General features: G+C 38.8%; 4 protein-coding genes across 12 annotated transcripts; 1 reads left to right on the forward strand and 3 right to left on the reverse strand.

The window, feature by feature from the left end:
- The first annotated feature begins 2,213 nt into the window (after window positions 1–2,213).
- LOC122830234 (polyunsaturated fatty acid lipoxygenase ALOX15B-like) lies at window positions 2,214–16,521 on the forward strand. Of its 9 annotated transcripts, none has more exons than XM_044115436.1 (17): window positions 8,316–8,885; window positions 9,894–10,008; window positions 10,124–10,167; window positions 10,261–10,428; window positions 10,632–10,836; window positions 10,938–11,019; window positions 11,223–11,345; window positions 11,426–11,529; window positions 11,754–11,920; window positions 12,000–12,143; window positions 12,601–12,804; window positions 12,888–12,974; window positions 13,054–13,223; window positions 13,939–14,060; window positions 14,137–14,237; window positions 15,025–15,195; window positions 15,751–16,521. In XM_044115436.1, the coding sequence occupies exons 4-17, from the start codon at window positions 10,285–10,287 to the stop codon at window positions 15,928–15,930; spliced, it is 2,004 nt and encodes a 667-aa protein (XP_043971371.1). In that variant the 5' UTR covers window positions 8,316–8,885; window positions 9,894–10,008; window positions 10,124–10,167; window positions 10,261–10,284; the 3' UTR covers window positions 15,931–16,521. The 9 variants fall into 9 exon arrangements, with proteins under 9 accessions (XP_043971373.1, XP_043971371.1, XP_043971370.1 ...); XM_044115435.1 differs by having other exon boundaries at window positions 9,894–9,982; window positions 10,062–10,167; XM_044115430.1 differs by having other exon boundaries at window positions 9,894–9,977; window positions 10,062–10,167.
- A 125-nt stretch (window positions 16,522–16,646) lies between these two features.
- Window positions 16,647–17,504, reverse strand: LOC122830236 (histone H3). The gene has a single exon (XM_044115441.1). It carries the CDS (start codon window positions 17,177–17,179, stop codon window positions 16,769–16,771), a length of 411 nt encoding a protein of 136 aa, XP_043971376.1. The 5' UTR covers window positions 17,180–17,504; the 3' UTR covers window positions 16,647–16,768.
- A 190-nt stretch (window positions 17,505–17,694) lies between these two features.
- On the reverse strand, window positions 17,695–19,128 carry LOC122830235 (histone H1-like). Its single transcript, XM_044115439.1, has one exon. It carries the CDS (start codon window positions 18,438–18,440, stop codon window positions 17,829–17,831), a length of 612 nt encoding a protein of 203 aa, XP_043971374.1. The 5' UTR covers window positions 18,441–19,128; the 3' UTR covers window positions 17,695–17,828.
- Window positions 19,129–20,142: 1,014 nt separating this feature from the next.
- On the reverse strand, window positions 20,143–21,326 carry LOC122830237 (histone H2B 1/2-like). Its single transcript, XM_044115442.1, has one exon. The coding sequence runs from the start codon at window positions 21,324–21,326 to the stop codon at window positions 20,952–20,954; it is 375 nt and encodes a 124-aa protein (XP_043971377.1). The 3' UTR covers window positions 20,143–20,951.
- Window positions 21,327–25,940: the final 4,614 nt, after the last annotated feature.

Genomic DNA, 25,940 nt, shown 5'->3' on the forward strand with positions numbered 1-25,940 from the left:
CTATTGAATATGCCAAGTATAATAAAATGTTTAAATGTTTAAGAGGGGTGGGTGGCATAATTTTGCAAAGCAGAGCAGTTTTGTGCTTCTGTCTCATCAGTTAGTAATTTAAAATGATCTTTGTCAGTATATTTATCTTTATGCGCTTATCTCTGCTTCCCAAAGCCGCTTGTTTCTTAATCTGGGTATGCTAAATGTGAATTACAGACATAGTTTTTCTTAAAATCCTTTTCAGTTCTTTGGTTTTGATCACATATGTTTCAGTATTTTCTCTTTAAATGATGTGCAGCGCTTTATTTTATGTCTTGTTTGAGTTGTTATGCAGATTGTAAGTCATCTTTAATGCATAATGTTGCTGCCCGTTTGCATTGATACTGTCTGGCATCGCTGGCCACAATCAACCCTGCAAATTAGCAGTCTGATGTGACATCAGAGACGTAAGGCAGTCTTTAACCACGGCGTCATCACAACATCAAGCTGCAAACTGTCCTCAGATGACTGACTGCTAAAGTCTAGAGCCATTTGCACATTTTCCAAAGAACAAAAACAGATTGGATGAAATAATCCTTTTCAGTTCTGCATGATTTCAATCCCTAATTTGAAAATGATTGGATTTTAGTGAATAAACATCAACTTTCTCTTTTTCTTGTTTTTTTTTTTACAAACCACCAGGTTCAGTTTGGAAAGGATTTAGTGTTTATTTTCTCCGGTGTGCAGAGAGGAGAGCAAAAAAGGACAGGCAATCCGACCAAGCAGAGCAAGAGGTACGAAGTGAGAAAATGGATTTTCAGATTGTATGGTTTTTTTACGGTGTTGCAGAGAAGAAGCAGAATACAGGAGGTGAAGGGAAGGGAACCCGATCAGTTGTAAGGAGAAAACAGCGAGGTGACGGAGAGAGGACAGCACAGAAATGAAAATGTGTGGGCAGAAAGTCACAGAGAATCTGAACGTGAGAAAAAAGTGCAACAATATGCAATATGTCTCACTCAAGAGTATTTATTATTCACTCGGCGGCTTGAAATTGATCACAGTGTTTTGTAAATGCATTCATACTGCTTGAACTGTTTTTCAATCTTTCCATCTGATAATTCCTGAATGCATTTTCACTTATCCCTCTTTATTCTGATACAACCAAAATAAAATCCAAAATCCAATCTGCCACTCAATGAATACCTAAAATGGAGAAAATAAATAATCTTCTCATCACTAGTTTGAGGCCAGAGGAGGGCAAAGAACCCAAAAACTGTACTCAAGTATGACTAGCATACTTGAGTACAGTATGCTAGTCATACTGTACAGTACGACAGTCATACTGTACAGTAAAAATACATATTTAACAAATATGTATTTTTTAAACATATTTTTAAAAGATTTCTCAAGTAACAGTAAAAATTCAAAAGAAAAAAAAATACTGAAAAAAAACTATATTTGAAACTGAAAAATTATTTTGAACTAAAAAAAATTAACTGAAAAATTATTTTGAAACTGAAAAAATATTTGAAACTGAATTGTTTTTCAGAAACTGAAAAAATATTTGAAAAAGAAAATAATTTTGAAACTGAAAAAACACTGTATTTGAAACTGAATTATTGAAATTAAATAAAACTTTTTAAACTAAAAATAAAACAGTGCAAAACTGATTTTTTTTTGTTGTTTGTTTGTTTTTTGTTCTTCCAGAACTACTTTTTAGATTTAAGGGTGGGATTTTCTTTTTTTTTTTTTTTTCCTTTTTACAAAATTTATCATCCCAATTTAGCTCCATAGACTTGGCTTCGCTCCGCCTAGCGTCTGGCTCGCCCATCACATTTCAGTGACACTCCATGATCAGAATATTGCTGCCATTTAAGAGTTTAATAATCCACAGAAACAATTGGGCTCGTTCTCAGTGTCGAGTATTTAATTTCTTTTCCGCTACTCAATCAGCTGTCACCGAATGTTTGCGCTTCCCCCCATCCGGGGAGTCTTTCAAAAATAAAACCTTTCCAAAACATTTTACATTTTCATAACTCCAATTTTCACTCTTACAATAGCATCAAGTGTCTGTGCCGGTGTCCTGCGCTGCCACAGTCCAGAAACCAGGCTGTAAAAATGGCGGTGACCCAAAAAACCACCAACATGTAACAAGGGGTGATTCCCCAAGCCCGCCTCCCAGGACAGAGAGGGAGGCCTGGGCTTTCCCCCGTCTCTTCCTCTTGGCATAACTTCAGCTCAGTGGGTGAATCGGGTCTGTGTATGTCCCAAAGCTGCTGGGTTGCAGCTGCACCAGAGCTGGACTAAATTCGCTCCGGATTATGTCCAAGTCAAGGGAACCTCAGGGAAAGCAGGTGAATGACACATGGGGTTGAAAATGTTGTCATTGTGGTTCTGTATCAAGCAGTTTACTGGACTATGAGGTGTAAAAACACCAATAAACTATTGTTTGTGTGCTTTAGGAATGCCTAAAACCACCATGTAAATGTTTTAGAATGGATTGTAAAAATTGAAGAATTATGGAGGGAGCACCTTCGAGTTTAAATTCATCTCTGCTTCCAGTCCAGAGAAGAGCTAATTTTATTAAAATTAAAAATCAAGTGATTGTAGAGGACAACCGCTGAAATCTAACGCCACTCCATTTTTGTTTACTTTATGTGAACGACAAAGTCGCGTTCGGTGTCTTCTTTAGAGGTTTTTGTGTTGTTTCCGTCAGTAGTTCTTGGTGCAGCGCCACCACAGGTGACGTGGGTAAACAAGTTTTTCAAAGTGTTTGGTTCATTTCATGCAATGCAGCCTAAAAGCGAACCACAGCAGCTGAACCGGACTGAAGACAGTTTTTTGCATTTGTTCAGCATTATCAGAGTAAAATAAAGGATAAAGAAAGTGCATGTCATGCTTTTCAGATTTTTTTGTTTTTAAGAACTTTGAAAAATTGCACATCCTTTGCTTCCCGCTTCACCACAATGCACTCTTATGTGTCACACAACATCCACCAAAATATGTTGACGTTGGAAAAAGAAAAAAATATTTTGAAACTGAAAAATTGTCACCGTGGTGACAAAATGTACAAAACCTCCAGGAGTTGGGAATAATTTCTGCACAATGTTAGTGTGTAGAAATTAACATTCAGCTCAGACCCGACTTCGGCTTCACGTCGCCGCTGCATAATACAGAAACATATGAGCCTCGGAGATCCTCCCCCAACCGTGACAACTTTATTAGTTTTAAATGATAAATTTCACAAAGCGTAGGCGAACATTTCTCACTGCTGTCACTGTGTAAAGTATCGTCTCAAAGCAAGATATTCCTCACTGTCTGCCAGCTAAATAAAGGTTTATGTAAGTCTTATATAATTATGGCAGCGCCTTGACAAAGAGTTGGAGTTGGGGTGGAGAGTAGGGGAGCATCTGAAGAAACAGAGCAGAATTAAGGGGCAACTGAAGGAAAGCCAAGGAGACAGGCGAAACCTCCCTGCAAGCCGTCAGTGCTAAGCGACCCAGACGGGGAATCTGTCATGTTCCATGCCATTGCGGACAAAATGCTGAGGTATATGACATTCCTTCCTCCCACTCGGTTTTCTGTCAGCGTGTGGGGTGCTGATGGGGCACAAACAGGATTATTGAGCTCTGTTACATAATGATGTAATGAGGTTAATGTGTCGACGCCACTGATTTGACATCTGAATTTCCCTAAGAACAGCCGATTATTAGACATTATGAGTCAGTAGTGTCAAGATATGGTAACAAAAAGTAGAACATAAAGAAAATCTGTTTTCTTTTTTTAAATCAATCTTTTAAATCTGCCTTTTAAAATACCATGCAGCGAGGAGTAGAGCTCCCAGCTGGAGAACATAAAAATGAGATTCCTCTGTCTCCATTCATGGCTCCTCTGCCGTTCCTCAGCTGCACCACTTCCAATCAATAGCTTTTAGGAAATCGGCAAGTACCCTGCAGTTTGGAGTGAAAGGACTCTTTTGTCAAGAAGTGATGATCTCAAGCTGGAGAAAAGTGTACGTTTTTCAGAGGCCTTTCCGCCCGTTGCAGAAAATTACATAATATGCTAAAAAAAAAAAAAGAAAAAAAGGAAGATAGAGTGAACCCTGGATGTGCTGGGGAAAGATGCACCGCTATCTTTGGTGTTAAGTAGATGGAAAAAGCTATTTCACAAGCATCAGACTTGCATGTGAATAAGATGTTTCTTCCCCTCTGGCTTCAGGTATTTACTGGGACCAATCCCATCTGCATACCAAGTCGCCTCCTCCTCTTCTCCTCTCTGTTGATCATTTATCATCGCCTGGAGCCAAAGGAATTGACTTTGATGTCAACAAAGGAGAACTCAGGACACTTCTCGTTGATTTCTAAAAACATCGTCTTTGCAAGGACATAAAGAATTAAGATCAGAACCACTGGAGTAATGGTTCTGATAGTTTCACGCATAATTGTAACTAGGAATCTCTAGTGAACAATGAACCTTTACTGGTTTGTCATCAAGGAAAACATGCTGTAGAATGCATATTAAAGTAAAAATTATACATTTTCCACTCTTTAAAAGGCAAATTGTAATTAAAACATTTGACTAAATTATCAACAAGAGGAAAAGACCCATGAAACAAAGTAATTAGAGGGATTTTACAGACATCTGGTTTGAAATATGGTGATCTAAGGGTGGTCTAAGCTGAGACTGCCATCTGCTGGTTCCTTTGACAAGACAAACATTTGGTTTCATTAGCAGAAAATGAGAAGCCGAAGGAAAATCAGATGAAACAGTTCAAGAAACCATTTCTATGAATTAAATTATCACATTAGAGAGACCCATTCAAGAGAAGCTTAAAAACACAAGCTGATACTGAAACGCCATTATCTTCTGTTTGTTTTGAAGTTCAAGCCTCGCGTTCAAATGTATTTGTACAAGACATTGTAGCAACTAGGAAGTGCTTTACATCATGAAAACATAAGAACATAATAAACATTTAGAAAACCAATAACGGACATTAAAATGATCAATACACATTAAATACGTTTGTGCCTGAGAATGATCCAAAAAATGTTCAAACTGAGTAGCTTTAGTGGAGGGTGCGACTGACAGCCTGCAGGAGATGGGCCTCCTTCAGGTAAAACTTTCTGAGAAAACAAACAAGTAAACAGAGGAGATTTCACAATATCCAGCAGCAGCTTCTCTGGAAAACAAACCATAACCAACAATCCCTGTTCTCCTGGTTTAGATGTTCATTCAAATCCTGTTGTTTAGATATTTACAGTTTCATCAAAGATACAAACTCTGATTTTGACTCATCAGGTTTAGCCGTGGATCCTGGAGGCCTGAGGACAGAACCTCTTCTGTTCAGCTTCACTGGTTCTGTTCTGAGTGAGCAGGAAAGAATCCGGTTGCTGAAACTCTGTCATGGTTCTGCTCAGGAAACACCAGGCAGTTCAGAAAGACTATTTAAATCAGACTTATATAGTGTCTCAAAGGCATCATTACCAGCATAGCTTAAGATTTTGAAATTGTTGTCCAACCAGAGCCAATATATTAACAACTTAATCCTCATTATAGTCCACAATGGTTGTTGTTTTCTTGCTGGTTGCAGATATCAGGACGCAGAATAAGTGCCGTTTGTCGAGTATCACCAGTGTAGATTAGCCATCATTAATGGACTCTATGAATTCTGTGAAATCTGAATCAGTCTAATTTGATGGCTGAATTTTATTTGGTGTTATCAGTTTAATCAGGGCTAAATACAACTGCAGGCAACTCTTTACTGTTTAAAATCATGTACCACTTTATTATTACACACTACTCTCTGTTGGTTTATTATATAAATCCCATTAAATATGCCAAGTTTGATAAAATGTTGAAATGTTTAAGAGGGGGAGCATCATTTTGCAAAGCAGAGCAGTTTTGTGCTCTTGTCTCATCACTTGGTAATTTAAAACGATTAGTAGGTTTATTTTTATGTGCTTATCTTTGCTTCCCAAAGCTAGGCGGGATGAATGCGACCTGGCCGTTCAGATTCACGACACATTTGAATCGGAGACGTGTCGGATACCCAAGAGGCCTGGGTCGCATTCGAAAAGAATCCAACCTGCGTTGTTCAGACTGACATGAAAAGATCAGATACAGGTTGCATTAAGGCAAAAAAATCTGAATTGGGTCACTTCAGACTGCGGTGTGAAGAGAGCGTCAGACTTAACAATTAAAAAAAAAACTTAGAGGATTTAAACGTACAAATAGCTGTACTTTTAAACATAGAAATGATAAGAGACATGAATAAAACTGTATGTAATCTGGCAGAAAGTAGTAATATTCAATAAGAGCAGGAACTAAGAAGAAATCAGATAATAGATGTGAAACTGATTCTATTTTATTCAATATCACCCCTACTTTTCTCAACAATTAGTCAAACTACATGATTATAAATTTTCATCTGATTTATAATCAGAACAGAGCTTGTGTGTATAAACTATTTCATTCAGACAAACAGCCTCAGAATATTTTGCTGGTGGATTTCTTTTTTTTTTTCCTCCCCTCCAGGGGGTCTTTTGTGGGCTCTAGTGTCCCTTATATGAAAGTAGGCCGACAGGAAAGGGGGAAGGAGACGGAGGAAGACATTCCTGGACCCAAATATCGTTGGGTCCAGGAATCGAACCCTTAACGGCCACGTCGAGGACTCAATGCCTCCAAACATGGGTTGCGCCATCCCCTACGCCACCACGGCACACCCTTACTGGTGGCTTTCTGAGATACTGGATCCGTTAAACATATTTCTACCAAACAATAGAAATATGTTGCAACTGTTTTTTTCTGTGAAAAAAAAACAGTTGCAGGGTGTGGAGATCTCCCAGATTACATTAACAAGGAAGATTGTGGGCTTTTCTTTCAGTTCCTAGGAACCGTCCTACACTGTAACTGCAAACATTGTATTTAATAGTTAATAGTAAACCAGTTTTATCAAATTCCTAACAATACTCACTTTTAATAAGTTACTTGGACTTTGTGGATGAAAAGTTTCACCAACTCACTCTACTCAGGTGAATTTAGAAAGAGAACGTTTTTGATGATTGTGATTCTTTTTTGTTCTGGAACATATCTTAAGAATACTACATCCATGTAAAGAGTGCTTTACTTTAGTTTTTTTTCTGTTATACTTCTCCCCTCACTAAATTTCAGAGGACAACATTGAACACTTTGCATCTCTGCGACACTTCAATATTGTTTTCCATGAAAAAGTCTGGACCTTATTCACTCATAACTTACAATGTCGAGATTTCTTTGCTGTTTGCTTTATGTACAGCTAAACAAAATGTATCAAGTTTTGTAATACTTAAATCACACAACATAACTTTATTGGTTTTTACATATTGGAATAATTGATTCTCTTGAGGCCTTTGGTTTATATATGACAGCAGGGGCAGGGTAGTAAGGTATTCCACAATGTATTGGGCCACCACCAGCAGCAACTAATTAAATCACTTTATGTGTTACAAAAATTGGTTTTAAGATGTTTAAGATGAAAACACAGACTCCAAGGCTTCATCAATCCAGCCAGTTCATCAAGAATGACGCTACTTTTCAGAGCGCTTATTCGCTAGTTTTTACCATTTATATTTGCACGAAACTGCAAATGTTCATTTTCATGACCACCACTCTGCTTGATGATGTACTTTTGCATGATAGTAAGCCATCCTGTCCTTCCAAACAGACTCCAGGACCTGTCATGGATGCTGCTTGAGAGAACGGGACGGCTCTGAACTTTGTAAGGATTCACCCCGGTTCTGCTCAACTTTTAAACATAGAGTTCTTATCTTGTCTTAATTTAATTGAGGAATTGTATTTATTAAAAGAAAAGTAAAAATTTCTGTACAACTGTACAATGTCATGGTTTAAAAAATGTCCCAAGTAACAATAAAATATTTTGAAAAAAACAAACAAAAAAACAGAACAAAAGACCTATCAAGCGCTGCTTAGAAGAACCGGACGGCTCCGAACTTCGTAAGAAGTCATCCCGGTCCTACTCAACTTTTAAACACACAGAAACTTTTAAAAATTTAATTTTCTTATCTTCCTTTAGCTTAATTTAACTAATTGTTTTATTAAGAAAAAGTGAAAATGAAGAAAAGAATTTCTGTATAATATTGTAATACCATGCTTCAAATGTTTTAAGTATCAATATTTTCAATATTTTCTGTCAAAGTTTGAGCAGGGAAGCAAATAAAAAACAGAAGCCAGGAAGTGTTTCAATCAAGTAATTTCTTATTATATAAGCAATTGGAGTAAACAAAAGCTAGGCTTTGATTGTTGATTAAGTAATTACAGCATACTCAGATTTATTAAGTTAGCTTAAGTTATGGTCACTGAAATTTCACAAGTTAATGCAACTCAAAATTATCAAGTTAATCCAGTTCTGTTAACTAAACTTAAACTTGATTTTCTTTTGGGGCAGTGAGTTTGCATATTTTTAAGTAAGGTGAACTAATTAGATTTTACATTGTATCTCTGGACCTGAGATGATACTCACACATAGAACCTGGACTTCCTGAAACAACTCAAGAAGTCTGGCCTTCCACTGTCCAGCCTGTCCTGTGTTCATTCATCACTTTGTGGTCTGGATCATCCACAGAAGAAGATAGGTTCAGACTGCAGAACAGTCAGTTCTTTTGAGAGGATTATCAGGGCTCAACTTCCCTAGGACTTCTCCAGGACTTGTATAGATCTAGATGGGAAGAAGGTCAGGCTATTGGCCCTACGTCACTAATCATTCAAAGAGCCATGACGGACGTCGGAAGTGAGGATCTGGAGTGTTGAGCTGAGCGACTGAAGTTGTTTTTGTCAGTCTATTCCTGGCTTCTTCTTGTTCGGGTTGAGTTCATTTGTCTTTGCGCGTAACACACCTGGTTGGGGGTTCATAAATGGAGGTATTTACAGAAGCGTGAAACAGCTAGCTACTTCCTCCCTCCTGACATGTTGATCAAATTACCGACTTTGGCTGAATTCACATCAAATGATTTTTATCACTATGTCGTAAACAGCGGTTCCCTTTACACCGGAGCAGCCTTACAAACGTACAGAAGACAAGACGCTAACCAGTTGTTTGTTGTTTTTTTTTCGTACATGCTAGGCTACAGGACGGTGGGGGCATTGTTTCCATGGTTACTGACGGTTAGACTCGTACCTTCTCCATAATGCGATATTTGATATCTTTCTAAGCATACATAAATAGCATACGTATAAAGTATATGAACGTTGATCTTCTTACCTTGTAAAAAAAAAAAAAAGTCCGCTGCAAATCCCCGGTTACACTGCTATGGTCAAATTTTTTTTTTTTTTTTTTTTTTACCATAATGGTCAAGTTGGCTCCTATCCACCGCCGCCGCAGCTATCCTTGTTAAAAGTTATGAAATAAAATGACAAGTTTGTTTTTCCACCCCTGTCTTTTTGTGCAGCCGAACGCGTAGCACCCTGTGACCATTTTTACTTTGAAATCAACTAAATAACAGCGGTATTAGGCTACCAGATGTGCGGGGGTTTTTGCCTGGCTTTAACGCAGATAGTTTTGACGTCCGTTATGGAGGAGCGGGCAGAGTTTCGAAAAGCGTGACGTCACGTGTTAAGGGTCTTTAGAAAAATAATTAAAAATGATCAGAAGTAAGTGCAAAAGCCTTGTGAAGATAGAAAGATAGTGTGTAGAAGGATTCCATGCGGGTCTGCCTGAACTTGGCCCATAAAGCCATTTCGGATCATTTCTCTTGAACTCATTTCTGTACGTCATAAATCTTTGCGTAATCAGCAGGAAGCAGTTTAACTCCCGAGTTATGTTTTTATTAACTAAAAAAGTTCCTGCCCTCACATAAAGTCCAGTAAGAGGACCTCTCTGGACTCAGCAAAGAGTAGGTTTTATGTCTTCCTTGTTCCCACCCACATAGCCCTGTCCAAGCTATATGTTGAGGAAGGAGTGATCCAGTCAAACCAGCTTCTGTTGAGGAAATGTTCTGAAGAATAAACTTTCAGTTGAGTGGGTGTTATGAGAACATTTCTAAGGTATTTCAGTTGAATTTTTTATTAGTAGCTATTGTCCAATATGACTGTTTCAGCCAGGCCACTCCCACAGTAACAGAGTATAAAAAGGCTGATCCACCACCTTGTCTTACATCAGCTCCAGCAGGACTTCAGAAAATCACCTTAGTCAAGTTGAAGCAAGTAAGAATTATCTGTTGAACAAAGAGGTTTGTATTGATGCAAGCCATGATTTCTTCTGAGATTAATGTTGGTTCTTGGTTTTTTCTCTGTCAGGTTTCATCTGTTCTCTAGGAAAACATGGTGGACTACTCAGTAACCATCTACACTGGAGATGCTGCTCATTGCAGCACTTTCCATGATTTCTACATCACATTGGTGGGGACGGATGGTAGGAGTGACTGCAAGAAGCTCAGCACATGGGTCCCATCCTTTACACAGAATGTAAGTCTGAAAACTTTCTCCTCATCTTCAAGCTCTGCACTTTTCATTTTGTTTTGAATGATTTAAACTCTGACCACTCTCTGAAATCCTCAGCCAAAGCAGGCTCTTTTATAAGTTTGGTTCACTGAGGTTTCTCCTCAACCACTGGAATAGGTTGGTTGAATCTTGGGGAATTCATTTGAGATGTTTTCCTTGTTTTTCAGCCGTATACTCATAATGTGGAATGCACCAAGCCACTTGGTGAACTTTTAGTGATCATCATTCAGAAGGAACACCATCTGGTGTTCTCAAAAGGCCCGTGGTTTGTTGCTAAGGTGGAGGTGCGATCTCCAATGGGAGACATCTACCAGTTCCCGATCTACAAATGGATCACTGACTCCAAGGATCACTATTTCCAGGAGGGATCAGGTTGGTTCACGTTGAGCACCTTGCAGAGAAGGAATACACTGACAATGTGAGGAAGAAAAATTTCCAACAAATTTTATTGAATAACACTTTTCCTTCTTTAGCCAAGTTTCTCAGTCAAGAAAAACATAACATCACCGAGTTATGTTGGACAATAGATCTCGAAGAACAGCAGGCCCTCTATTGGTAAGAACCATCCAACCCTTCAATCCTTTATACCTGCCTATCCAACCTACCCCATCAGCAAGGGTTAATAAACCCTCTGAAAGGGGAAACATTGCTATAAATGTAGCTCTATTACTGAACATCATCGGTGTTCAGTTATCCTGAAAACATAACGTTGATTTCTCCTTTTCTAAAGCCAGTTGTCTCTTTTCTGTTTGTCTTAGCTGGGATCAGCTTAAAGATGGATTACCACACAACATGAAAGCCGAGTCCTGTAGTTCACTTCCCCTTGATGTGCGTTTCTACAACATCAAGGAACTAGAGATGGTGTACACTGGAGCTATAGCGTAAGATTTCTCTCCCTGGTTTTACTCCCATCTTAAATGGGTTTTAGTTGTTGAACTTAATGATTATTTCCATTATTTAGGCTTCTTCAGCTAAAACTGTCAGAATGGGCTGAGCACAAGACAAAGTGGACTAATATTGAAGATATAAAACACCTGTACTGCTGCCATCGCACTGAAATATCTGGTACTGCGTCATCACTAAGCATGTTTCTGGTTCTGGTAGACACTTCATCATTCACAAATACCATCTACTGACCCCTTGGCATCACCACACTGATCCCATAGTAATCATTAGGCTGATTCCAGTTTCAGGAATGGCATTCTGTACTTTGACCCAAGGGTCTTTGCAGTTTGGTCAGATTTAGACAGCAGTGAAGGGTGTTTGCTAAAACATGAAATCTTTTTCAGACTATGTCTGCCAGAATTGGCAGGATGACTCCTTCTTCGGCTACCAGTTTCTAAACGGAGTAAACCCGATGATGATCCAGTGCTGTAAAACTCTGCCTGAGAACTTTCAAGTGACCGATGAGATGGTCTTCAAGGATGGGAATCAGAGTCTGACAGATGAGATGAAGGTGGGTATCTGATGGTGAGTCATGTTTTTAGACTGTTAAGCCTCCTGGTAACTAACTTTCTGCTGAAATTTACAAACAGAAAGGCAACATCTTCTTGTGTGACTACAAGATGTTGGATGGAGTGAAGGCAAACGTCATAGATGGGGAGCAGCAGTACCTGGTGGCTCCTCTTGTTTTGCTGCACAAAACTCCTGATGACAAACTGATGCCGATTGCAATCCAGGTGAGGTATTCGTCCAAACTTAGGTGATAGATTAGATAGCCCTCATTTGCTATCACTGTAGCTCTAAGACAGGGAACTTTGCTCAACATTTTCAAAACTCTCCGATATGCTCAAAAAAGTAAAGTACAAGTCAGAAAAGTCAGTTAAATTGGTTTCTTAGAAGTTTCAGTAAGAGATGCTGCAATATACACAAAAAGCTATTTCACGTTTAAGTCATGCATCATTAGTATATAGGTGAGGGAACTGCTGTATATCTGACAACTGAAGTTCTTAAGTCTGCATTAATGACAGTTTGTGAGATGAAACTCATTTTCCTGGACTTAAGGTGTATATGCATTGCCACCTGGATCTGCCTTTGATCCGTTTTACATTTTGTACTGGTTCATTAGCATAGATCACTTTGGGTCATCAAGTGGACCAGAATGATTGTGGATCATTTTCTGTGCTCATTCTGCAGCTGAAACAGATTCCAGCAGAGGACAACCCCATATTCCTCCCCACTGACTCACGGTGGGACTGGTTGTTGGCAAAGACGTTTGTGAGAAATGCAGATTTTAACATGCATGAACTCAGTTCTCACCTGCTGCGCACCCACCTGCTGGCTGAGGTGTTCGCAGTGGCTCTGCTGCGCCACATACCCATGATGCATCCTCTCTACAAGGTATTGGGAGCTGGTTGGTTGATCATTAGTTTGAACGTTTTCACACAAAGGTAATGGTGATGTTAATAAATTACCTATTCCAGCTTCTTATGCCTCACTCTCGCTACACGCTGATGATCAACTTCTTGGCACGGAAACTTCTCATATCTGAGGATGGTGTTTTCACCAAGGTACGTAAAGGAGAATCACTGAGTCAGGAACTATGTCCACACCTACATCACCAAGTTACAGACACTGTCTCCCCTTTAGTTTGCATCTTCTGGTGGTGAAGGTATGATCACCATTCTGCGGAAGGCGCTCTCCTCCATGACCTACAGATCCCTCTGTTTACCGGATGACATCTCTGACCGTGGGCTGGAGGATGTGCCCAACTTCTTCTACAGAGACGATGGCCTGAAGCTGTGGAACATCATCTACAGGTACAGACTGTTTGCTTTTAACCCTGAGGTAAAAATAATAATAATAATAATCAACTGAAAGTTCTGGTCTAGCTGTTGAAACAAGAATTTAAATTATTCTAAAGTAAAATAAGTATTTATTTTAACTTGATAATAGAGAAATGTGGCTCTTTAGTTTTTTTCTTGCTTATTGTGAAATAATTATTTGGTTTAAATTGCAGCATTAAGTTAAAACTCACAATTCAAGATTAATGAACTTAAAAACAATGTTTAAACAACTTGTCTGTTGCTGTTAAATCAACTTCATGAACTTTAGTTTCTGAGTTGAAACTAAAACTATTTTCTTGTCGACTTAAATTGCATTTTCAAGGCAGCAGGTGGACTTTCATTTTCAAGTTAAACCACCTTCAATTGTTTTGGAGTATATTTATAAAGTCCCTCTGTGACTTATTGAGGCTTATTTTTGAAAAAAAAACTGCACCTATAATTTAACTTCAAAGCAGGCAACTACTGTAAAAAAAAAATAGCCCTTAGGTTTACTGTGAATATCAAATGTTTTCATTTCTTCTTATAAGTTAGAATATAAGCAAGTGTTGACAATTTTGCACAAAAAATGATAAAAAGTTAGACATATTTTGGAAAATGTTTATATTTCTTTTATAAAACATCAGCCTGGCTTTGGGCTGATGTGCTGAGTGTAAAGTGCAGTGGGAATGAATTCTGAATGTTCCTGCAGCTTTGTGAAGGGAACCCTCCAGTATTACTACAAGAGCGATCAGATGGTCCAGGAAGACCAGGCTCTGCAGCAGTGGATCGGTGATATATATTCAAAAGGGTTCCTTTCTGAGAAAAACACAGGTCGGTAAATGTTTTCATCCTGGCTTGAAATGTCGGCTTTCTTTCAATACTGAACATCACTTTAACTAATTTTCAGGTATTCCAATGAGATTCGACACCGTAGACGAGCTGGTGAAGTTTGTCACCATGGTGATCTTCACCGGCTCAGCTCAGCACTCGGCTGTGAACACCGGACAGGTGAGTTTCTCAAACTGCTGAAGTTCTGGTGCAGAGTATCAGAGGTGTCCAGGTCTTTTCTTTGGGGCTGTTCTTGGTCCAGCTAGAAGGTGAGAGCCAGTCCTATTTTAAAAACAAAGATCAGCGTATGAAGCAAAGAGAGGTCTCTGTCTTACAGGGGAAGTTTATGTTAGCTTGTTCAGGACGTTTCTGACTGATCGTCTAAGTGGAGATTCACAGGGATGGTTTGGTATTCCTCCTGGTAGCTGTTACCATAGTAACCTGGTCTCAGATATGCATTATGCTAACTGTTAGCATCTGTTGCCATATTGAGCAGCTTTCACTGCATATCATTTCGAGCATTTTAACTTCTGATGGAGTTTAGATCCACATTGGATTGACAGTATAATTGACAGTCATAACGTTACCAATATTATGGGATGTTTTCCTTACGTCTGAATCCCAAGGGTACACGCCTCCTTTATTTCATTGCTGATATGGATAATTCACTGATCTATAGATTGTTAGATATTAGTCAAGATAATTTTCTTCTGCTTACAGATTATTTTCTATGTGGAAAAATTTTGTTTTTGGCCAAACTGATTAAATGAGCTAATAGATAAATTATCATAGGATTACGTTTAACATCACTCTTAATCCTGGATAAAAAGATATGTTTTTTTGCAAACTACAGCTGATGTATTTTTATTCTAACTCTAATCATCAAAGAAAAGTCAAGACTCATCTAGTCAAACAGAGCGTCTTGCAGCTGGATCTGATTGGTGTCTGTTGGGTTTGGTTCCTGCAGTATGACTTCATTGGCTGGATGCCCAACACCCCAATGACCCTGAAATGTCCACCACCCTCCAAAAAGGGAGAAGCTACAGAGGAAACTCTTCTGGACACACTGCCTTCTATTGATGTTACCGTGCATGGAATGGCCACAGTTTGGCTGCTCAGCAAGCAGTCCACTGACGCTGTAAGTAGCCCCGGTTCTGTTAACATGTCTCCTAACTGAGACCTGATCTCCACCGGTTGGTTCTGGTCACAAACACTGTGTGATCCCGCCAGGCGGCAATAACGTTGACATTAACCCCATCAGATTCTGAGAATGACGATAGTCTGGCCCCAACGCTCACACTTCCACCCTTGTTCCGCCCTTAAGCACTTTCTTCAAATGTGTGTTTTTGTTGAGGGGTTGGAGTGTGTGGCCCCGTTTGGGCCCTTGACACACACTTTGGCCAAGACGCATCCAGGAGGACTTTAGCAAAAACATTACCCTGCATGTAAGGCTTTTGATTAAAAGGTGGAAATATAGCAATGGGTTTTCCTTTTTTGATAATTGTGACCAGAACCTCTGCTCCATTCAGCCATCACGGAGCAGTCTATGACACTCTTTTTGATGATGTACATTAATACAGCGTCCTCAACATAATCCGCAAATTTCACAAATGTATTTTTACTCTGACCTGTATGTAAATAATGTCTGAAACCATGATGGAAACCAGATTGAACGTTCCTCTGTTGTCAACAGGAGTGTCTGGGTTACTACCCAGAGCAGCGGTTTATTGAAGAGGTTCCCCTGAACAACATAAAGGTCTTCCAAGAGCAACTTAAAGAGCTGAGTCTGCAAATCGAAGACAGAAACAAAGATCTTGACCTGCCTTACACATACCTGGACCCGAAGGTGGTGGAGAACAGCGTGAGCGTGTAGGGTTGGATCCTTCATCGGTTCTGCTTAAATTAATCCAGAACCTGACAGCATGAGATAAGTTAGGGTGTTTCTGGGTTGGTGGAGGGAAGCTGCTGCTTGTTATCTTAGAAAACATAAATGATTGTAATAAAAAAACTTGTGTTTCTGTAAGAACACAGAACCAGCAGGAATTAATTGTGACCTTTGAAGGTGTTTGGAATGAAATAACAAGCAGAACCATATATTCAGATTTTTTTTATAGTGATTTTAAAGCTGCAGTACTGTTTTTCATATTTAGGAGCTTTTCAACCACAGTTTGATTAATAGCTAGAGATATTATTCTGGTGTTCTTTGTTCCAGGGAATTGAATAACATGTTAAACCTGATTACATAATAAACTGATTTTAAAATGGCTTCATTAGTCTGTCTGGACCTTATTGGGTTTAATGTTTCAAGTTATATAACTTTGGGCATTCATAAGAACAGTTTGGGAGCAGAGCCAAATTTACCATCATTAGCATGCCCATAGGAGTCTCTTTACATCCTAGAACGTAAGTTTGCTTTGACTCTGAAATAGTGTTTAAATGTGTAAGGAAAAATCTGTAAGAGGGGGGGGGGAAGTACCATACCAAGGGCAGAACTGAGCCCCAGCAAACTTAATTTCACATTGAGGAGCCTGAAAAGACCATTTTTAGAATATGTTATGGGCTCTGAAATGCTAACACATCAACAAGAATTATCACTCGCAGTAATTTTTAGTTGAGTACACCTATTGAAAAACTGAATGAAGGCCTTTGTCCCTAGGTGTGTGTTTTGGCTCTTAAAAGAGCCGTTGTGTTTGCATGAGCTGCTGCGGCCTCTAAGCTCTCTCTCCACGGATGCGGCGGGCCAGCTGGATGTCTTTGGGCATGATGGTGACCCTCTTAGCGTGGATGGCGCACAGGTTGGTGTCCTCGAAGAGCCCCACCAGGTAGGCCTCGCTGGCCTCCTGCAGAGCCATGACGGCCGAGCTCTGGAAGCGCAGGTCGGTCTTAAAGTCCTGCGCGATCTCACGGACCAGCCGCTGGAAGGGCAACTTGCGGATCAGCAGCTCGGTGGATTTCTGGTAGCGGCGGATCTCCCGGAGAGCCACGGTACCGGGCCTGTAACGGTGGGGCTTCTTGACGCCGCCGGTGGCCGGAGCGCTTTTCCGGGCGGCCTTGGTGGCCAGCTGCTTCCTGGGGGCTTTGCCTCCGGTGGATTTCCTCGCGGTCTGCTTGGTTCTTGCCATATTTTAAACTTTCTCTGTACTCAGAGAGAAAATATGCAGCGGTTCGGAGCCTCGCTGTTTTTAAAAAGGAGGAGCAGCTGGAAGGCGGAGTCGCTTTTTGAGTTTTCAGCTCCTGATTGGTGAGCAGATGCAGCTCCGCCTGCAGAACCGGCCTTCCGGGCTCTTTGGTGGCTGCTTATTGGAGAAAGCTCCTTTGAACAAGTCCGCGCAACTTTCCCTCCACGTTTTAGTGTCCATACCTTCTGGTTGGTCCGTCTGGAGGAATGGCTATAAGTCACACAGAAAAAAATTAATAAAAATAAAAGCAGTAATTTAGTTATGTAATTTATTTGGGAACCAAATAGTTAGCATCCTAAATAAATATTTGAAAGCTTAATATTTACAATATATAATTGTATTTATAAAGTGCTTTCAAAGTCCTATATAAGCAAATGTGAAGTATTAAGTTATTTAACTCACAATACATGAATGGAAAATAAGTAATCAAGTCTTTTTACTGACCATACTCAAGACCAGATCCTACAAACTTATTTATTTGAAGAAAATATGTACTCTATGTTGACTATAAGAGATGGAATGAGCTCTTATGCGTTGAAGTGTTGGCTCTTAAAAGAGCCTTTGTTTAGCTGATGTCTGTGAGGGATGGAGTTCACTTTTTGGCTGCTGCCTTCTTGACTTTGGGCTTAGCGGTCTTCTTCGCTGGAGCTTTCTTGACTGCTGCCTTCGTAGGGCTCTTAGTGGCCTTCTTGACCGCCTTCTTAGGGCTCTTCGCTGCCTTCTTGATGGCTGCTGGCTTCTTGGCCTTCTTAGGAGACTTCTTGGCAGCCGCAGGCTTCTTGGCTGCTACTTTCTTGGGTTTCTTGGCCGGCGCCGCTGCGGGTTTCTTGGCCGGCGCCACGGGCTTCTTAGCTTTAGCAACGGCTTTCTTCGTGGGCTTCTTCGCCTTGGTGTCGGCCTTACTGCCCATCTTGAAGGAGCCGGAGGCCCCGGTACCCTTGGTGTGGACCAGGGTTCCCTTGGTGAGCAGGCTCTTAATGGCGGTCCTGACTCGAGCTTTGTTTTTGTCCACATCGTATCCTCCGGCGGCCAGAGCCTTCTTGAGGGCGGCCGCCGACACGCCGCCTCGCTCTTTGGAAGCGGCCACGGTTTTCACGATCAGCTCGCCGACGCTGGGGCCGGTCTTCTTGGGCTTGGAGGCCTTCTTCTTGGCCGCTTTGGCCGGAGCGGCGACGGGCGGTGGAGCTGGAGCGACTTCTGCCATCTTATGTTTGCGATTCAACGACAGTCCGAGTAGAAATGAGAAACCCGGAGCAGCGCGCAGCACTTAAACACACCATGAGAACCATGGAGACTCAACCGTGTCCGGGGCTCCTCGCAGCAACAAGGACGGCTTCTCTTTGTGTTTTCTCGGCGGCATAAAGCAACTGAAATCTCCATGATGGAGCTGCGCTGCGGACCGACAGTGAAGCGGCTCCGTACCGGACAAGTTTCTCTTCGTGTTCAGCTTCTGGAAATCTCCGAGGGTTTCTGCTCTTTGTTAGCAGAGCCTGAAAACTGCACCGATTCACGGCGGAACACGCTGATAATCGCTGTGTTTTCCGTCCTTTCTCCTCGTCAGATCCTAACATCCTTATCAAATACTGTCTGATCGCTTCCTAACATGTTCATGTAAAGCCTGAGAATTAAAACAACCAGCCGCTGAGTCTCATTTCGTCCTAAAATGAAGATATTGTAGCAGCAGCAAACACACTGATGATGGCGTCTCATGGTGTTGCCAGACTTCCTGGCAGTGATAATCAAAGTCAGATTTTCTGCTCTCAACCCCTGAAATTCATTTAAAAAAAAACTTCTGGATTATAACAGAGCTTGAACTGAATGAATAAAGTATTTTCTACACTTTGTCAGTCTGCGCAGAGCTTTACAAAGTTAGTCTGAAACAGAGTATTTGTGTTTTTAGCTTCCTTTGTGTGCCTGAATAAAATGTGACTTCAATTGTTTTGCTTCTTAATTAGCTCTATTTTAATCTCTTTTCAAAATTATATTGCCACATTTTTTATTACATCCTGAGAGAAAAAAAGATGGGTTTTAATTAAACATAGATTGGATGTAAGATTTTGCTCTTCAGTCCAAGTAAAATCGACAGCAAAACAACAGTTAAAGCATAGGAGGAAACAATATTAAGACCTTAAATAACTTTCTCCTTGGAGTTTTAGAACAGTTCTGCACTTTTCTTTAAATATTGTTTAAAAATAAAGCAATGTGCTTAAATATTCACATGGCAATTATAAGAAGAGCAGAGTTGATGTTTTTAAAAATTAGGTTGCATTGGACTTTATTAACGGAGTAGTGAAGACACTTTTTCTTTGTTAGACACTTTCAAAAGCTTGTATCACTTTCCTTCTATTTCACAAATGTATAATGCTTTTACATAAAAACCTAGTGAACAAGAATAAATATTTTTAATATTGTAATATGGCAAGATGAGAAAACATTCAAAGAGGATAAAAACATTTCACTCTTTATGAATATGGGATCAAAACCATTGTTCTAAGACTTTTTTTATTGTAAGAGCCCCAAGAAAAAAGGATTTCAGTAAACTTTCCCACTGATTAATATGTAATGTGTGTAAACGTCAGAACATTGCTGCTTGCTGTAAAATAAATTGGTGTTTTTGAATTTGAAAACCAGAATGTACTTTTTTAAAGTAAAACCAGGATTGTTTTTTTTTCTCATCACATCTTATAAAACCTATACGGAAAAACAAACTTGAAAGAATATCTTGAACAGAAGGTTAATTTTCATTACATTTATTTTTCATTGAGTTTTGAAATCATACGACATATCAATTATATTCCATAATTCCTTTTAAGAGAGAAAAAAGCACATTTTGGACATGAAAGCTTAAATTTGTTTTTGCCTGTTTAATAATGCAAAAACAAATTTATTAGGTCACGTGATTTTATTTTAGGGACCGTTTTATTTTTTAGCAAAATTAAAGATTTTTTTTTTAACTAAATCAATAAATGTTTTACTTTGAGCTACAAGAAGGGACAACACTTTGGTTTTTACAAACGCTTTAAAAAAAAACCCCAAAAAAACAAGTGTTTAATATTGTAAGAAGACTTTTTTGTTTGACAGATTCTAAACTCCATGAAATTCTTTGAATTTAATAGTTGGAAGAAATTTGACATGTAGGTCAGTAGAGGCCATTTTGGGCTTAAAGTTTTTAGAAACACTTTAGCTGTTCACTTGAAACCCTATTTATTAAAATCCCTTTGCCATTTGGTAAAACCTATTGATTTTAGCTGGGATTAAAATTTTTATTTTCCCATGTCAATGGGAAGCCTAAACAATATTTTCATTTAATAGATCTTTAATGTATTTGCAGATCTTTACTTTAGGGAAAAGCAGAAATAATCAACCCTGTTGTACTTGGTGTATTTTAATCCAGACACTTTTCTTTCCGTTTCATTATTCTAATCAAGAAATTCTCCAATGTGCCTTTTCCTACAATACAAGTTTACATTTCATGATGGTTTTTACCATTTTTTCTTCACTTTATTAAACTGAAAGCTCATAAAATAATTGTTTCAGAGCCTTAAAGTTTGTGCACATCATCAAAGATGACAAATATCACATTTCTTGACGATGTCTTATACGAGCTCAAACTTCCTCAGCGAATCAGATTAAAGTGTCAGGATCAGCGCTCTTCAGCCATTGTGAGTGGCTCTTAAAAGAGCCTTTGGTTTGTGTTACTTCCGCAGCGGAGAGTTTACTTGGAGCTGGTGTACTTGGTGACCGCCTTGGTGCCCTCAGACACGGCGTGCTTGGCCAGCTCGCCGGGCAGCAGGAGCCGCACAGCGGTCTGAATCTCCCTGGAGGTGATGGTGGAGCGCTTGTTGTAGTGAGCCAGACGAGAGGCCTCGGAGGCGATGCGCTCAAAAATGTCGTTAACGAACGAGTTCATGATGCTCATGGCCTTGGAAGAGATCCCGGTGTCAGGGTGAACCTGCTTCAGCACCTTGTACACGTAGATGGCGTAGCTCTCCTTCCTAGTCCTTCGCTTCTTCTTACCACCTTTGCTGGCCGTCTTGGTCACGGCTTTCTTAGAGCCCTTCTTGGGCGCAGACTTCGCTGGTTCAGGCATTTCTTCTCAGTCTAAGTAACTAATGAAACTGTCGGCCGGGAGACCGTTCTTATACACGGTGCATGTAAATTCAGCTGTGGCGTCCCTTCACTGTGATTGGCTGAGTCGATCAGCGGGCATCCAATGAGAGGCGGAGGATCATTGGTTTGAAAATCCCCGCGCGCGCAAATTAACAACACACAGGACAAGTTAAAACCAGGGTGAAGAGGTGAAACTGAATTATTACATTTTTACCGATGAAACTGAATCAACACAACACTGTTTGCTTTTCAGACAAGCTGAAGACATAATTTCATAGAACAATAGTTAAAAAAATTAATTAATATTGAGATTCTGCCTGTCTTGGCACTGAATCAATTTAATATGTTCTAGTCATGTTCTGGAGTTTTGTGAAGAAAAAAAATTCCACTTTTATTATACTTTTATTAAACCTTTATTTCACAAGGAGAATCCTGTGAAGATTAAAAATCACTTTGCAAGATAATCCTTGCTATTGCAGCAGCTCACAGAGGTAACAGAACACTCCCAGTAAAAACAGAAAAAGTTAACACCGTCATAAATAAATCAATTAAAAGATTGCTCGGTTGAAACATTTACACGCAGAGCTGATGCCTTCTCAAAATCATTTATTGTCACAGCGGTTAATATGTTATATGTTAAAACAAAATTTGTTTTGTTTGTTTATTTCTCTCTTTGAATAAACAAAATGATTTTATTTCTTAAAGGCTCAATCAATCAACTTTATTTATTTATAAGGGACCCTTTCTCACTAAAGGCATACTGGATGGATATTAAATGATATCAATAGTAATGATTTCTGTTCATTTTTTCTGTACTTGTGCTTTTATGGTTTGTCCTTTAGTTTACCTTTTCTACGCACTTTTTATATTAAATTGCACTGAATTGTAGCTCATTAAACTGTTTAAACCCGTATTTTAAAAAGATTAGCAAAAAGATCATGCAGTGGCTGATTTAGGGCGACTGTGGCTCAGTGGGTAGAGTGGTTGTCTTGTGACCAGAAGGTTGTAAGTTCAATTCCAGCTTCCTCAGCCACATGTTGAGCTGCCCCGGGGTGGTGCACTTAGTGGCAAGTTGCCCCCTGACCTGCATGTCGGTGTGACCGTAGTGTGAAGCGCTTTGAGTGGTCAACATGACTAGCAAGGCACGACACAAGTTCAGTCCATTCACCCGTTTTTCTCTGATCAATCCTGTTTTTCTTTTTATACCAAACATAAAAAAGCTGATTTAACAGGTTTGGATTTCTTCAGGTTCCAGGATGTTAAATGAAGATTAGAGTTTAATCTGTACATAATATTAGATGATAATTGTAATCATAATTTAATACTCTGGACCACGAAGAAGCCCAAACTTGTTTTATGTGGTTTGTTTGTTATAAGAAAAAAAACAAGTTTTATCAAAAATAACAGTTACTGTGTGATATGTCTGTTAGTCTTTATTTAGAAATACAGATTCAAGATAATATAAGAAACTTTTTTTTAAGTACCATTTAACATGAAAAACTGTAGAAAAGGTAAAAAGAAGAACAATCCATGAAAGTTTGAAAACAAAGAACTTAATCAGAAATAATTTCCACTACAGGATGAAATCGATTCTTAGATGAATACTTTGTAATAAATATAAAACTTGTTGAGCTTATGTGTTGTCTGCTTGTATAAAAGAGAAGGAAAAGGGGCTAAGAAATGCCTAATTCAGTTATATTTTAACCAGATTTAGTAACTGTAAATTATGTTTTGTTTAGGATGTTACTTCTAGGATTTGTTTGTCAACCTGGGTTCAATTCCCGGTCCTGGGGAATCAGCTGCATGTCGTTTCCTTCTCTCTCCTCCCAATTTCCTGTTCAGCCACTGTTCAATAACGGCCTAAAACACTTTATTAGAGCCTAAAAATCCTTTTTAAAAAACTGAAAGATACACTTCACCTCACAACTGGAACAAAGGTCAGAATTTGTTTCCCACCACATTGAGTTTGTTTCCTCATCTTAAAAAACAACTTTCTTCCTCTCTCTCTCATTTTCTCTCTTTCTTACATAATTAATAGGTTACTTCATATTCACACACACACACACCCTCCATGGGCTGCCACCTTATCGTGGTTGGGGGTTTGAGTGTCCCAGTGATCCTAGGAGTCTTGCTGTTGGGGCTTCATGCCTCTGGTTGGGCCCCCCAGTGCAGACAGGTCCAAGGTGAGGAACCAGACCAAGTGCAGCCCAAAGATCCCTTATGATGAAAACGACCATTGGAAACAGTGGTTCTGCTGGCCCGTACATGAGGTCCCACCCTGGAGCCAGGCCGGGGGGTGGGGCTTTAACCCACAGAGCCCAAAAAGAGCTGATGGGTTCCGGCTAGAAATAGTCGGACTCACTGCAGTGCATGGCTCTGGTTCTGGAGCCAGTCTCCTTGAAAGGGGTTGGATGTTCTCCCTCCCTGGAGTTGCCCCTTGTGAGAGGCGCTGGGCAGGAGTGGGCTGACTCAACCCGTTCTCACATGCGACCTTCCAAAATCGTCCACATTTTACGGTGAAGGAACCTGCCCAAGTCGTCAAGTATTGACGCGAAGGGGCTACCCTTCGCATCAATATGTGACACATGGTCAGACGTCGTCCCAACTCGTCAATATATTACGAGTCGGATGTGAGAATGTGTTGGGTTATTCTATGGTTGATTCTAAATCAAAATGTTGGCTCAACTTAATATATTTATGGTTATTCTAATTTAAATAATATGAGTTGGTTATTCTATCGTTGATTCTAAATCAAAATTTTTTCTAAAAATTAAAAATTTAGGCTAATGTTAGCAGGATGGCTATCATTAGCATATTGAGTCACTAGCATGTCAATGTTACTTGAATCAGTTAAGCTAAACTTAGGCTTTTGTATAATTTTAATTTATACACTAATGTTAGCCTACTGAATGGAATAATTTTGTATTAGTTAACATGCTAGGAATAACCCACATCCTACTGATAGTATCTACAGGCTAGTGGCTCAATATGCTAATGATAGCCATCATGCTGACATTAGCCTTGTACCTAAAATAAGTATTTTACACAATTTCATATTTATTAGCAATATTTATTATACTGAATAGATTGAGTCAATGTGAATTAAAATGCTGGTGACATCATAGGTGCTACTGACATCACTTATGCTAAATTTAGCATTTTGAATAATTTTAATTTATACACTAATGTTAGCATAATGAATAGAGTAATTTTGTGTTAGTTAACGTGATAGCGATAACTCTCGTCCATATGATAGTATCAAAATGCTAATCATAGCCCTCATGCTAACATTAGCCTTGTATCTAAAATAAGCATTATTGCTCATTTTTTATTTATTAGGTATGTTTATCATACTTAATAGATTGTCTTGTTAAAAATTAAGATTATAAAAACAAGTTTAAAGTTACCAAACTACTAAACAAACAATTTTAAAATGAAGTAACTAACTAGTTAAGCAATTTTAAAATGACATGACTAACTACTAAGTAACTACCTAACTACTTGTCATTTTAAACAAGCTTAAACTGACCAAACAACAAAACCATTTTTAAATGACCTAACTACTAGAAAACAAATTTTAAATGACCTAACTAACTACTAACAATTTTAAAATGACCTAACTCCTAGAAAACAATTTTAAAATGACCTAACTAACTACTAACAATTTTAAAATGACCTAACTAACTACTAGAAAACAATTTTAAAATGACTTAACTAACTACTAACAATTTTAAAATGACCTAACTAACTACTAAAAAACAATTTTAAAATGACCTAGCTACTAGAAAACAATTTTAAAATGACCTAAGTAACTACTAGAAAACAATTTTAAAAAGACCTAACTACTAACAATTTTAAAATGACCTAACTAACTACTAGAAAACAATTTTAAAATGACTTAACTAACTACTAACAATTTTAAAATGACCTAACTAACTACTAAAAAACAATTTTAAAATGACCTAACTCCTAGAAAACAATTTTAAAATGACCTAACTAACTACTAACAATTTTAAAATGACCTAACTAACTACTAGAAAACAATTTTAAAATGACTTAACTAACTACTAACAATTTTAAAATGACCTAACTAACTACTAAAAAACAATTTTAAAAAGACCTAAGTACTAACAATTTTAAAATGACCTAACTACTAACAATTTTAAAATGACCTAAGTAACTACTAAAAAACAATTTCAAAATGACCTAGCTAACTACTAAAAAACAATTTTAAAATGACATAACTAACTATTAAAAAAAATTTTTAAAATGACCTAACTAACTATTAAAAAACAATTTTAAAATGACCTAACTAACTACTAAAAAACAATTTTAAAATGACCTAACTACTAACAATTTTATAAAAACAATGTCAGAAATCAGAAATGATTTCTGACATTGTTCTAACGACTAGAAAAATGTTTTGAAACAACCAATTACTTGAAAATAAATCTTAGATGACTCACCTGGAGGTTTGAATGGCTCCACCAGTGTGATTTCATCAAAGCTGGGCTTTGCTGCTGACTCCTCTTCCTGCAGGGTCTCTGGATGAACCCAGGCCTCCCTGGGTGGGATTTTTAACCTGGGCTCCAGT

The sequence above is a fragment of the Gambusia affinis genome, linkage group LG04 (assembly GCF_019740435.1).
Source record: "Gambusia affinis linkage group LG04, SWU_Gaff_1.0, whole genome shotgun sequence".
NCBI classification, from domain to species: domain Eukaryota; kingdom Metazoa; phylum Chordata; class Actinopteri; order Cyprinodontiformes; family Poeciliidae; genus Gambusia; species Gambusia affinis.